General features: G+C 38.4%; 1 protein-coding gene across 5 annotated transcripts in view; it reads left to right on the top strand.

The window, feature by feature from the left end:
* ENTPD7 (ectonucleoside triphosphate diphosphohydrolase 7) overlaps positions 1–13,714 on the top strand; it is a 61,635-nt gene that overhangs the window by 20,388 nt on the left and 27,533 nt on the right. For all 5 annotated transcript variants that reach the window (XR_009703024.1, XM_061207822.1, XM_061207617.1 and 2 more), the window contains exons 7-8: positions 1,264–1,320; positions 10,351–10,484. Coding sequence is in view for 4 of the 5 variants with exons in the window: in XM_061207822.1 (XP_061063805.1) it covers positions 1,264–1,320; positions 10,351–10,484 (191 nt within the window). In the remaining variant the exon portion in view is untranslated. The remainder of the gene's footprint in view (positions 1–1,263; positions 1,321–10,350; positions 10,485–13,714) is intronic.

The following is a 13,714-nucleotide window of genomic DNA, read 5'->3' as shown; positions in this document are numbered from 1 at the left end:
TTGTATGACAAGTCATTTTATATTGTATCCTGGATATTTTGAATATTACATTGTTAGACCCTGGGTCTTGTTTCAATCATAAAGAGAATGTTAATTTTTTTTTGTCTTAGCAGACTGGTTAGGTTTAAGCCTTAAGTTCTGACCTGCCTTCTGTGGGCTGTGATTCATTTTTCAAAGCTTTGGCACGGCTATTTGGATTTGTCCCATGTGTGTGCCAGCCCGTGGCCAGTCTGAACCTGGGCGCAGCCCATACAAATGGGTTGACTAGCCAGTATGTCAGTTCTCAAAAGCTTTGATATGTTGTTTAGAGTCAGATCATGCATGTGAGCCCAGGAGTTCCTACACCAGTTTATTCCCCACTCTCCACAATCTCCCCAATACTTTCTGGTTCCCTGAGGTTCACTTTCATGGTCCTTAGATCAGAAAGCCAGGGATTTAATTTGCCCACTCTGCCATGTATTTCCCATGACTGCATCTGTATCCAAGGCTAAGTGGTAGAGGACAGAAGGAGAAAAAAAAAAGCAATAGGGATTTGCCCCAGCTCTTGAGGCTCTAGCTCCTCTGGTCAGAAAGAAGGATTCACATCCCTCAGAGGTTTAGGCATCTACCCAGTCTCTACCTCTGCTGTTGCAGGATTGCCTGGGGTAGGAGAGAACAAAATTTTTTAAAAAGCAAGGAATTTCTCACCACTCTTTCTGAACCTTTGGAGTCCCCTTTTCTGATCCTTGGACCACAAAGCAAAGTCTTGAAGTTCTTTCTGTCCACATCTGGTGTGTACTTTTGTATTTCAAGCTGATTTTGAGTCCAGGCCAGGCAGTATCTGAGGGGGAAAAATGGGAAATTCACTGTGGTTTTGGTGATATTTTAAAGTCTGATCTCTGTCCCAGTGTGCCCACTATCATTTACTTTCAGAGTTCTCAGAAAGCTGCTCCATATATTTTATCCAGAGTTTATACTTGTAGTCAGTGGGGAGACAGGGTGAGTGTGCTTGCCCAGAACTAGAACTCCAAGATTTTTATCTTTTAACATTTATTTTTATACATTAATTCCTATTCATTGTAGGAAATTTAGAAAATGCAAATAATTTTAAAAGGGAAAAACATCACAAGATAAAAGATTTTAAATTCATACACTGAGAGTGTGGAATAAAATACTGTTATCACTTTTTTTCCAAGAAAAGGAGGAAAAGAGCAGCCCTGGGAGAGGTATATACATGCTATAGCAGTAGAGAATTAAGCAAGGGCTTTTATATTTCTTACTTAGGGGTTTATGCATGGATTGGAATCAACTTTGTTTTGGGAAGATTCGACCATGAGGATGGTGAGTAGTATTGTCTTCTTATGACAGTTCTAAGGGCTGAAGGTTTATGTCATAACCTATCAGTAGCATGTAAGTGCTAATTTTGAGTTTTGTTTCTTTTTTTTTCTTTCTTTTTTCAAAACTTAAGATGCTTCATTTCCCAGTCCTAATTTGCTTTCTTTTATTTCTTTTTAACTTTTTAATATGGAGAGTTTCAAGCATTCGCAAAAGTAGAGTAATTAATAAAATGAACCTCCATGAACCCATTACCTAGTCTGAACAGTTATTAACAATTTGCCATTGTTTTGTTCCCACACTCCTTCCATACAACACAGGTTTTTTTCCCTACTGGATTTTTTTTTTAAATATCTTTATTGGAGTATAATTGCTTTACAATGTTGTGTTATTTTCTGCTGTAACCCTACTGGATTTTTAAAAGCAAATACCACACATAATCACTTTATCTTCATGTACTTCAGTAATACCTCTAATAGATAAGGAGTTTCAAAACAAACCAACAAAAATATCCACAGTTCCATTTTTTAAATAATTAATTAATTAATTAATTTATTTATTTATTTATTTTTGGCTGTGTTGGGTCTTCGTTTCTGTGCGAGGGCTTTCTCTAGTTGTGGCGAGCGGGGGCCACCCCTCATCGTGGTGCGCGGGCCTCTCACTATTGCAGCCTCTCTTGTTGCGGAGCGCAGGCTCCAGACACGCAGGCTCAGTAGTTGTGGCTCATGGGCCTGGTTGCTCCGCAGCATGTGGGATCTTCCCAGACCAGGGCTTGAACCTGTGTCCCCTGCATTGGCAGGCAGATTCTCAACCACTGCACCACCAGGGAAGCCCCCACAGTTCCATTTTTATTTGATTTTTTCTTTTTTTTTTTTTTTTTTTAACTTTTTTGCTGCACCATGCCATGCAGCTTGTGGGATCTTAGTTCCGCAGCTTGTGGGATCTTAGTTCCCCAACCGGGGATTGAACCTGGGCCCTCAGCAGTGAAAACGTGGAGTCTTAACCACTGGACAGACAGGGAATTCCCCCTCAGTTCCATTTTTAAACTTAACAAAGTTAACAATTCCTAATATCATGTATTGATAACAACCATCTAATACCCAGGTAGAGAGTTCCCCGATTGTATCAAGAATATTTATTTGTGAGGGACAACTTCCCCAGGAGAACGCACAGCGCGCCTCAGGCTGCTGCAACGTCACGCTGGCCTCTGCCGCCGCAGGCTCGCCCCGCATCCGTACCCCTCCCTCCCCCCGGCCTGAGTGGGCCAGAGCCCCCTAATCAGCTGCTCCTTTAACCCCATCCTGTGTGAGCGAAGAACAGACGCCCTCAGGCGACCTACACGCAGAGGCGGGTCCAAATCCAAAGCTGAACCCCGGGAGCTGTACGAACAAAGAAGAGAAAGGGAAATTTCTCCCAGCAGCCTCAGAAGCACGGGATTAAAGCTCCACAAACAACTTGATGTGCCTGCATCTGTGGAATACCTGAATAGACAACGAATCATCCCAAATTGAGGAGGTGGACTTTGGGAGCAAGATATATTATTTTTTCCCCTTTTCCTCTTTTTGTGAGTGTGTATGTGTATGCTTCTGGGTGAGATTTTGTCTGTATAGCTTTGCTTTCACCATTTGTCCTAGGGTTCTGTCTGTCTTTTTTTTTTTCTTTTTTTTACTTTAAAACATTTTTTTCTTAAAAATTATTTTTTATTTTAATAACTTTATTTTATTTTATCTTACTTTATTTTATCCTCTTTCTTTCTTTCTTTCTATTTTTTCTCCCTTTTATTCTGAGCCGTGTGGATGAAAGGCTCTTGGTGCTCCAGCCAGGCATCAGGGCTGTGCCTCTGAGGTGGGAGAGCCAACTTCAGGACGCTGGTCCACAAGAGACCTCCCAGCTCCACGTAATACCAAATGGCGAAAATCTCCCAGAGATCTCCATCTCAACATCAAGACCCAGCTTCACTCAACGACCAGCAAGCTACAGTGCTGGACACCCTATGCCAAACAACTAGCAAGACAGGAACACAGCCCCATCCATTAGCAGAGAGGCTGCCTAAAATCATAATAAGGCCACAGACACCCCAAAACACACCACCAGACGTGGACGTGCCCACCAGAAAGACAAGATCCAGCCTCATCCACCAGAACACAGGCACTAGTACCCTCCACCAGGAAGCCTACACAACCCACGGAACCAATCTTAGCCACTGGGGACAGACACCAAAAACAACAGGAACTACGAACCTGCAGCCTGTGAAAAGGAGACCCCAAACACAGTAAGATAAGCAAAATGAGAAGACAGAAAAACACACAGCAAATGAAGGAGCAGGGTCAAAACACACCAGACCTAACAAATGAAGAGGAAATAGGCAGTCTACCTGAAAAAGAATTCAGAATAATGATAGTAAAGATGATCCAAAATCTTGGAAATAGAATAGACAAAATGCAAGAAACATTTAACAAGGACCTAGAAGAACTAAAGAGGAACCAAGCAATGATGAACAACACAATAAATGAAATTAAAAATACTCTAGAAGGAATCAATAGCAGAATAACTGAGGCAGAAGAACGGATAAGTGACCTGGAAGATAAAATAGTGGAAATAACTACTGCAGAGCAGAATAAGGAAAAAAGAATGAAAAGAACTGAGGACAGTCTCAGAGACCTCTGGGACAACATTAAACGCACCAACATTGGAATTATAGGGGTCCCAGAAGAAGAAGAGAAAAAGAAAGGGACTGAGAAAATATTTGAAGAGATTATAGTTGAAAACTTCCCTAATATGGGAAAGGAAATAGTTAATCAAGTCCTGGAAGCACAGAGAGTCCCATACAGGAAAAATCCAAGGAGAAACACGCCAAGACACATATTAATCAAACTATCAAAAATTAAATATAAAGAAAACATATTAAAAGCAGCAAGGGAAAAACAACAAATAACACACAACGGAATCCCCATAAGGTTAACAGCTGATCTTTCAGCAGAAACTGCAAGCCAGAAGGGAGAGGCAGGACATATTTAAAGTGATGAAGGAGAAAAACCTACAACCAAGATTACTCTACCCAACAAGGATCTCATTCAGATTTGATGGAGAAATTAAAACCTTTACAGACAAGCGAAAGCTGAGAGAGTTCAGCACCACCAAACCAGCTTTACAACAAATGCTAAAGGAACTTCTCTAGGCAGGAAACACAAGAGAAGGAAAAGACCTACAATAACAAACCCAAAACAATTCAGAAAATGGGAATAGGAACATACATATCGATAATTACCTTAAATGTAAATGGATTAAATGCTCCCACCAAAAGACACAGACTGGCTGAATGGATACAAAAACAAGACCCGTATATATGCTGTCTACAAGAGACCCACTTCAGACCTAGGGACACATACAGACTGAAAGTGAGGGGATGGAAAAAGATATTCCATGCAAATGGAGATCAAAAGAAAGCTGGAGTAGCAATTCTCATATCAGACAAGATAGACTTTAAAATAAAGACTATTACAAGAGACAAAGAAGGACACTACATAATGATCAAGGGATCGATCCAAGAAGAACATATAACAATTTAAATATTTATGCACCCAACATAGGAGCACCTCAATACATAAGGCACATACTAACAGCCATAAAAGGCGAAATCGATAGTAACACAATCATAGTAGGGGACTTTAACACCCCACTTTCACCAATGGACAGATCATCCAAAATGAAAATAAACAAGGAAACACAAGCTTTAAATGATACATTAAACAAGATGGACTTAATTGATATTTATAGGACATTCCACCCAAAAACAACAGAATACACATTTTTCTCAAGTGCTCATGGAACATTCTCCAGGATAGATCATATCTTGGGTCACAAATCAAGCCTTGGTAAATTTAAGAAAATTGAAATCGTATCAAGTATCTTTTCCGACCACAACGCTATGAGACTAGATATCAATTACAGGAAAAGATCTGTAAAAAATACAAACACATGGAGGCTAAACAATACACTACTTAATAATGAAGTGATCACTGAAGAAATCAAAGGGGAAATCAAAAAATACCTAGAAACAAATGACAATGGAGACACAACAACCCAAAACCTATGGGATGCAGCAAAAGCAGTTCTAAGAGGGAAGTTTATAGCAATATAAGCCTACCTCAAGAAACAGGAAACATCTCAAATAAACAACCTAACCTTGCACCTAAAGCAATTAGAGAAAGAAGAACAAAAAACCCCCAAAGTTAGCAGAAGGAAAGAAATCATAAAGATCAGATCAGAAATAAATGAAAAAGAAATGAAGGAAACAATAGCAAAGATCAATAAAACTAAAAGCTGGTTCTTTGAGAAGATAAACAGAATTGATAAACCATTAGCCAGACTCATCAAGAGAAAAAGAGAGAAGACTCAAATCAATAGAATTAGAAATGAAAAAGGAGAAGTTATAACACACACCGCAGAAATACAAAGCATCCTAAGAGATTACTACGAGCAACTGTATGCCAATAAAATGGACAACCTGGAAGAAATGGACAAATTCTTAGAAATGCACAACTGCGGAGACTGAACCAGGAAGAAATAGAAAATATGAACAGACCAATCACAAGCACTGAAATTGAAACTGTGATTAAAAATCTTCCAACAAACAAAAGCCCAGGACCAGATGGCTTCACAGGCGAATTCTATCAAATATTTAGAGAAGAGCTAACACCTATCCTTCTCAAACTCTTCCAAAATATTGCAGAGGGAGGAACACTCCCAAACTCATTCTACGAGGCCACCATCACCCTGATACCAAAACCAGACAGAGATATCAGAAAGAAAGAAAACTACAGGCCAATATCACTGATGAATATAGATGCAAAAATCCTCAACAAAATACTAGCAAACAGAATCCAGCAGCACATTAAAAGGATCATACACCATGATCAAGTGGGGTATATTCCAGGAATGCAAGGATTCTTCAATATACGCAAGTCAATCAACGTGATACACCATATTAACAAATTGAAGGAGAAAAACCATATGATCATCTCAATAGATGCAGAGAAAGCTTTCGACAAAATTCAACACCCATTTATGATAAAAGCCCTGCAGAAAGTAGGCATAGAGGGAACTTTCCTCAACATAATAAAGGCCATATATGACAAACCCATAGCCAGCATCGTCCTCAATGGTGAAAAACTGAAACCATTTCCACTAAGATCAGGAACAAGACAAGGTTGCCCACTCTCACCACTATTATTCAACATAGTTTTGGAAGTGTTAGCCACAGCAATCAGAGAAGAAAAAGAAATAAAAGGAATCCAAATCGGAAAAGAAGAAGTAAAGCTGTCACTGTTTGCAGATGACATGATACTATACATAGAGAATCCAAAAGATGCTACCAGAAAACTACTAGAGTTAATCAATGAACTTGGTAAGGTAGCAGGATACAAAATTAATGCACAGAAATGTCTTGCATTCCTACACACTAATGATGAAAAATCTGAAAGTGAAATTAAGAAAACACTCCCGTTTACCATTGCAACAAAAAGAATAAAATACCTAGGAATAAACCTACCTAAGGAGACAAAAGACCTGTATGCAGAAAACTATAAGACACTGATGAGAGAAATTAAAGATGATACAAATAGATGGAGAGATATACCATGTTCTTGGATTGGAAGAATCAACATTGTGAAAATGACTATACTACCCAAAGCAATCTGCAGATTCAATGCAATCCCTATCAAACTACCACTGGCATTTTTCACAGAACTAGAACAAAAAATTTCACAATTTGTATGGGAACACAAAAGACCCCAAATAGCCAAAGCAATCTTGAGAACGAAAAATGGAGCTGGAGGAATCAGGCTCCCTGACTTCAGACTATACTACAAAGCTACAGTAATGAAGACAGTATGGTACTGGCACGAAAACAGAAATATAGATCAATGGAACAGGATAGAAAGCCCAGAGATAAACCCACGCACATATGGTCACCTTATGGTCACCTTATCTTTGATAAAGAGAAAAGACAGCCTCTTCAATAAGTGGTGCTGGGAAAACTGGACAGCTACATGTAAAAGTATGAAATTAGAACACTCCCTAACACCATACACAAAAATAAACTCAAAATGGATTAAAGACCTAAATGTAAGGCCAGACACTATCAAACTCTTAGAGGAAAACATAGGCAGAATACTCTATGACATAAATCACAGCAAGATCCTTTTTGACCCACCTCCTAGAGAAATGGAAATAAAAACAAAAATAAACAAATGGGACCCAATGAAACTTAAAAGCTTTTGCACAGCAAAGGAAACCATAAACAAGACGAAAAGACAACCCTCAGAATGGGAGAAAATATTTGCAAATGAAGCAACTGACAAAGGATTAATCTCCAAGATTTACAAGCAGCTCATGCAGCTCAATAACAAAAAAACAACCCAATCCAAAAATGGGCAGAAGACCTAAATAGACATTTCTCCAAAGAAGATATACAGATTGCCAACAAACACATGAAAGAATGCTCAACATCATTAATCATTAGAGAAATGCAAATCAAAACTACAATGAGATATCATCTCACACCGGTCAGAATGGCCATCATCAAAAAATCTAGAAACAATAAATGCTGGAGAGGGTGTGGAGAAAAGGGAACACTCTTGCACTGTTGGTGGGAATGTAAATTGATACAGCCACTATGGAGAACAGTATGGAGGTTCCTTAAAAAACTAAAAATAGAACTACCATACAACCCAGCAATCCCACTACTGAGCATATACCCTGAGAAAACCATAATTCAAAAAGAGTCAGGTACCAAAATGTTCATTGCAGCTCTATTTACAATAGCCAGGACATGGAAGCAACCTAAGTGTCCATCATTGGATGAATTGATAAAGAAGATGTGGCATGTATATACAATGGAATATTACTCAGCCATAAAAAGAAACGAAATGGAGTTATTTGTAGTGAGGTGGATGGACCTAGAGTCTGTCATACAGAGTGAAGTAAGTCAGAAAGAGAAATACAAATACCGTATGCTAACACATATATATGGAATATGAGGAAAAAAAAAAAAGATCATGAAGAACCTAGTGGCAAGACGGGAATAAAGACACAGACCTACCAGAGAATGGACTTGAGGATATGGGGAGGGGGAAGGGTAAGATGTGACAAAGTGAGAGAGTGGCATGGACATATATACACTACCAAACGTAAAATAGATAGCTAGTGGGAAGCAACCGCATAGCACAGGAAGATCAGCTCTGTGCTTTGTGACCACCTAGAGGGGTGGGAGGGAGGGAGATGCAAGAGGGAAGAGATATGGGAACATATGTATATGTATAACTGATTAACTCTGTTATAAAGCAGAAACTAACACACCATTGTAAAGCAATTATACTCCAATAAAGATGTTAAAAAAGAAAAGAATATTTATCTGTAGTTGTCTTGTTCAGATCAGAATCTGAACATAGATCACAAATTACATTTGATTGATAGGTCTCTTTTAATCTATAACAGTTAACCTTCCCCCCCAACTCTTTTTTCCAAATCATTCAACAACAACAACAGCAAAAACCCAACAAGCAAAAATAACCAAAACTGGGTCACTTGATGGAATGAATTTGCCACATTCTAGATTTGGTTGACTGAATCTTTGTGGGATATTTAACATGTTTTTCATCCCCTCCCCTGCTTTTGTTCTGTAAACTGGAGGTTAGGTATAGAAGCTTGATTAGACTCAGATTCAGTTCTTTTGGCAAGAATAAATCATAGGTGGTGCTGTTTCCTGCTGTATCACATCAGGAGTTTTGTAATATCTGGTTGTCTTACTTTTAGTCATGTTAAGACTGAACAAGTGTTCAGGGTTCAGGTATTGTCAGTCTGATCTGATCTGTTATAAAAATTTTCCATCCACTTTTCACCTAATGGTTATAGCAGCCAATTGTGATCATTACTTAGATTTGTTTTCTCATTAGAGGTTGCAGAATGGTGATTTTTCTAATTCTGTCATTCTTTCTGCATTTAACAGTTAGGATTTTTATATAATGAAATTTTCTTCATTAGCCATTTGGTTATCCTGAAATGTAGTTCCTACGGGAACGACAGAATGAACCCTTGATTCTTTGCTTTTATTTATCAAGTTTTTGAATAATGAGCTGGTGTCCTAGCAACTTCTGAAGGTAACCAGTGAATTTTTTTTTTCAGTATCCTTATGAACTTGCGGATTTTAATTTATTTGATGCATTGCAGTCCATCACATCATTATTCTTTTTGGTGCTCAAATTTTACCATCATTGGCCACTAGGAGCACCTTTAAGTCGGCTCTTGTACCCTTTTAACATGATCCCAGTAGTCTTTTCTATTTCCCTGGCATATTGGCACACCATGGTATTCTATGCTCATCTTGTATTCTTTCTACTCTAGACCCTAGCACTGGCCATTTTTTTAAGGAGCCCTTGCTTCTTTTAGTGGAAAATGATGTTTAGAGATTGTGGTGTAGACAACAGCGGTGCTCATTGCTCCTGGATTATCATCGCTTCTAGGCCTTTTCAGTGGACAGAGCTAGGAAATGTGTATTTTTTAAAAAAGAAAAATAAATCATGATCTCGTAGTGATAGTTCTGATTCATATTTAAGATTATAAGATTATTGTTTAATTTCTTTGATTTTTATATTAAAATCAAATCCTTTTTCTCTTATGCTGAATATTTGTTCCTAAAGCTATTTACATAAACATTTATTTAACTTTATTCCATAATATATGTTTAATTGTTTAAAAATAATAATACCAATAATGTATTACCAATAAAACTACTGGAATGCAGTTTAAGTTATTTGTTTCTTTTGTCATTAAGATATATTCTACAAGAGATACATAGTCAAAATACCATGTTTTAAGTCACTTAAATCTTCTCTGTATAATATATAGTTGGTACAGTTAAATTAATTTATTTCAGTTTGCTTTCAATTTTTTAAGGGATTTCTGGGGTTTTTTTCCCTTTAAACTTAATTTTGGCTTTTAATTACTAGACCCCTTCTGTTCCCTTATTTATTTCAGAATCAGATGCCGAGGCTCCCCAGGAATTGGCAACAGGACGCAGAAGGACAGTAGGGATACTGGATATGGGAGGAGCCTCTCTCCAAATTGCTTATGAAGTTCCTACCTCAACTTCTGTCCTTTCTCCACAACAGGTATTTTACCTTTTGGGGGAATTCAGTGGCTAGGAATGCCAGTCTTTGAGAAGGAAGGGCACTATGTTTGGACTTAGACCAAATGGCCTGGGTCCAAATGTTGGTTCAGATCATTGCTAGCTTGTGTTATCTTGGGTTGGTTACCTCTCTGAGCCTCAGTTTCCTCGTGTGTAAAAAGAGAATAATAATAGTATCTACTTCATAAAGTTGTGAGGATGAAATAATACCATGTGTATAAAGCACTTAGCAGGCTGCCCAGCATGTAATAACGTTTAATACATTTTAGCAATTATAACTATACTACTTATCTGGAAGAGTTGCCTGAGGATTAAACATGATAATATAAAACCTGGAGTACAGTATTTGTTACATACTTGTTAATTAAACGTTATTCCCTTTCCTTTACTGATGATTCCATCCTTGTGCTTCTGTTATTCCTTACCTGACTAGAATGTAAAGAATGTATTTTGAGGGAGAAGTTGCATCATACAGAGGAAAAAGAAATAAAACACTTTTTAGCACCTAGTATGTGCAAGAAATAAGACATGTTACACTGCCCCCAAAAGCTTATAATCTATCAGTGGAGACAGCCTGTGATAACAGGCAGACCATGACAGTGTTGTAATTTGATCTAAACCAGGGTTTCTCATCATTGGCACTATTGGCATTTTGGGCTGAATAAGTCTTTGTTGTGGAGGGCTGTTCCGTGCATTATATGATGTTTAGCAGCATCCCTGGCCTCTATCAGGTGCAGCAACACTTGTACTTCCCCCAAACTCCCAGTTTTGACAATTAAAAGTGTCTTCAGACATTGCCAGATGCCCCTGGGGGTGCAAAATCACCTCTGGTTGAGAACCTTGGGTCTAAACAGAGAGCCACAGCAATGTGGGAACTGGCAGGGTCAACCCCTTTTGCAAAGGCTTGAATAGGAGCCTTCCATGCTGCCTTCATGGAAAGTAAGGTATTTACCTGGGCCTTGGATGATAGTAGGCTTTTGCATAGTGGAGGTTGAGGGAAGGCCATCTGCATGGAGGTGACAGTATGCACAGAGGCACAGAAAACAGCAAAGAGCCCAGAATGTCCAGGTAATGATGAATAGCCTGTTGCAGTATGGGATTTTCAAGTATGGTAATAGGGAAGGCTGGGAAGATAAGATGAAGTTAGATCATAAGGAGTCTTGGGTGCCATGCTAGGGGATTTGGCTTTTTTATCTGTAGACAGTGGGGAACCAGCAAAGGTTTTTGAATAGGGCAGTCATATGGGCCTAAGTTTCAGCATCTGTGAAATAATTAAACTCTGAAGGTCCCCAGCTCTGAATTTTGTGACTATGTTAATTGTGTGACTGAGTTCCAATCTGTTTTTTAAGAACATAATTTTGGTGTCAGTAGGAGAAAAAACTGTAGGTCGGGGAACCTTGGGTGAGAAGTGCTAAAGAGCTAAACTAGACAGTGTAAGTGGAAATGGAAGGGAGGGGACAGATTTCAAGGGATATTTTGGAGTAAAAAAACAGTGTAATGTGGTGATGTGGGTAGGGCAGGAAGGGATGGCCAGATGCTGAGGGTCCAGCTTAGGTAACTGGAAGGGTGAAGAACCTAGTCACTGAGAGAGAGAGACCACAGGGGAAAGGGCAGGGTTGATGCTAAGCACACAGGTATGGTTTAGGTGAGAGTATCTTTCTGGTCTTTAGCTCTGAAGTCCTATCACCAAGCAGTTCAATATTGGGTATGTTGAAAATGTGGGTTTGGCATTCAGAAGAGACTGTCTGTGGTGGGGTTGCAGATTTGGGGAACTAAGTTATGAGACTGTTTAGTCTATATTTGTTAGTATGTATTCAACAGGTAAAATGAAGGCATGGTTCTGATACTAAGGACTAGGTGACAGGTGGCATTGAGCCTTAAAGTCTTAAACAAATGGCTTTTTGTGTGTGTGCAGACTTAGAAAGCAACACTGGTATAGAAAGTATATTTGCAAGCAACAAATTAGATGTGTACATAGCAATATAATGGATCTTTGTGCTTAGTAAAGAAAGGAAAGAAACAAAGAGACATAACACAATAGCACTTTAAACACTTTAAATAATCCTAAATGCCTAATTTTTTGTACAGTTCACAAAGTTGTGCAATCACCACTGTCAAATTCCAGAACATTTCATCACCTCAAAAAGAAGCCCCGTGTTCATTAGCAGTTACTCACCATTCCCCTCTCCCCAGCCCTGACAACCATTAATCTACTTTCTGTCCCTATGGATTTGCCTGTGGAACCATAAAATATGTGGCCTTTTATGTCAGGCTTCTTTCATCTAGCAAAAGTTTTCAAGGCTTATCCATGTTGTAGCAGATATCAGTATTTTATTCCCTTTTTGGCTGAATAACATTCCATTGTGTGACCATGGCACATTTTGTTTATCCATTCATCAGCTGATGGACATTTAGGTTGTTTCCAGTTTTTGGCTATTATGGATAACGCTGCTATGAACACTCATGTACACATTTTTGTGTAGACATGTTTTCAGTTTTCTTGAGTATATACCTAGGAGTGGAGTTGCTGGGCACAGTAGCATTTTCAGAAATTTAAAATAAATACATTCAAAACAATCCCATTTTGCAACAATACATACAAACAAATATTACATATTAAGCACATTAGAATGGTTGCCTGTGGCAGGAGCCAGAATGGCAGTGAGTATGAGGATAAAAGGAAGTAAATAAATAAAACAAAAGTGGGGCTTTGCCATGATAATGTGCCATGAACTGAGGAATATGACTAATTCAACCTCTGTACCTGAAGTCAAAAAAAAACCCCAAAAAAACAGAGGTACAATAAAATTGAACTTTTCTAATCCTCAAATCTGTCACAGGGAATATTAAGGCATCTTGAATAGTTTTAGAAAAAGCCATAGAATAGATCTCATGATGATCTCTCAAATTCCTTAAATTTATCTTTGTCAAAGGATTTTTTTTTTTTCTTTTTGGGTGAAGTAGAAAAGGATAGCAAAGGGAGACAAGCAGGCTTCTGCCTCAGAAAACTATGTGTCTCCGGATTTTATTTTTTGATTATAAAAATAGTACATTCCCATTTTGGAGAATTGGAAAATCAGAAAAGTACACGCCAGGTAATGACATCATCTGTAATGATTCTACCTTCTATCTAACTACAGAAAGTATTTGTCTCTAATTTGTTATTTAGTCTCTGATTTGTTCCTTTTTGTGTAGTCTTGTCATTTTATGTCT

The sequence above is a fragment of the Eubalaena glacialis genome, chromosome 1 (genome assembly GCF_028564815.1).
Source record: "Eubalaena glacialis isolate mEubGla1 chromosome 1, mEubGla1.1.hap2.+ XY, whole genome shotgun sequence".
Taxonomy (NCBI): domain Eukaryota; kingdom Metazoa; phylum Chordata; class Mammalia; order Artiodactyla; family Balaenidae; genus Eubalaena; species Eubalaena glacialis.
Note: the sequence above shows the minus strand (reverse complement) of the source record. Positions and strands in the feature narration are given on the sequence as shown.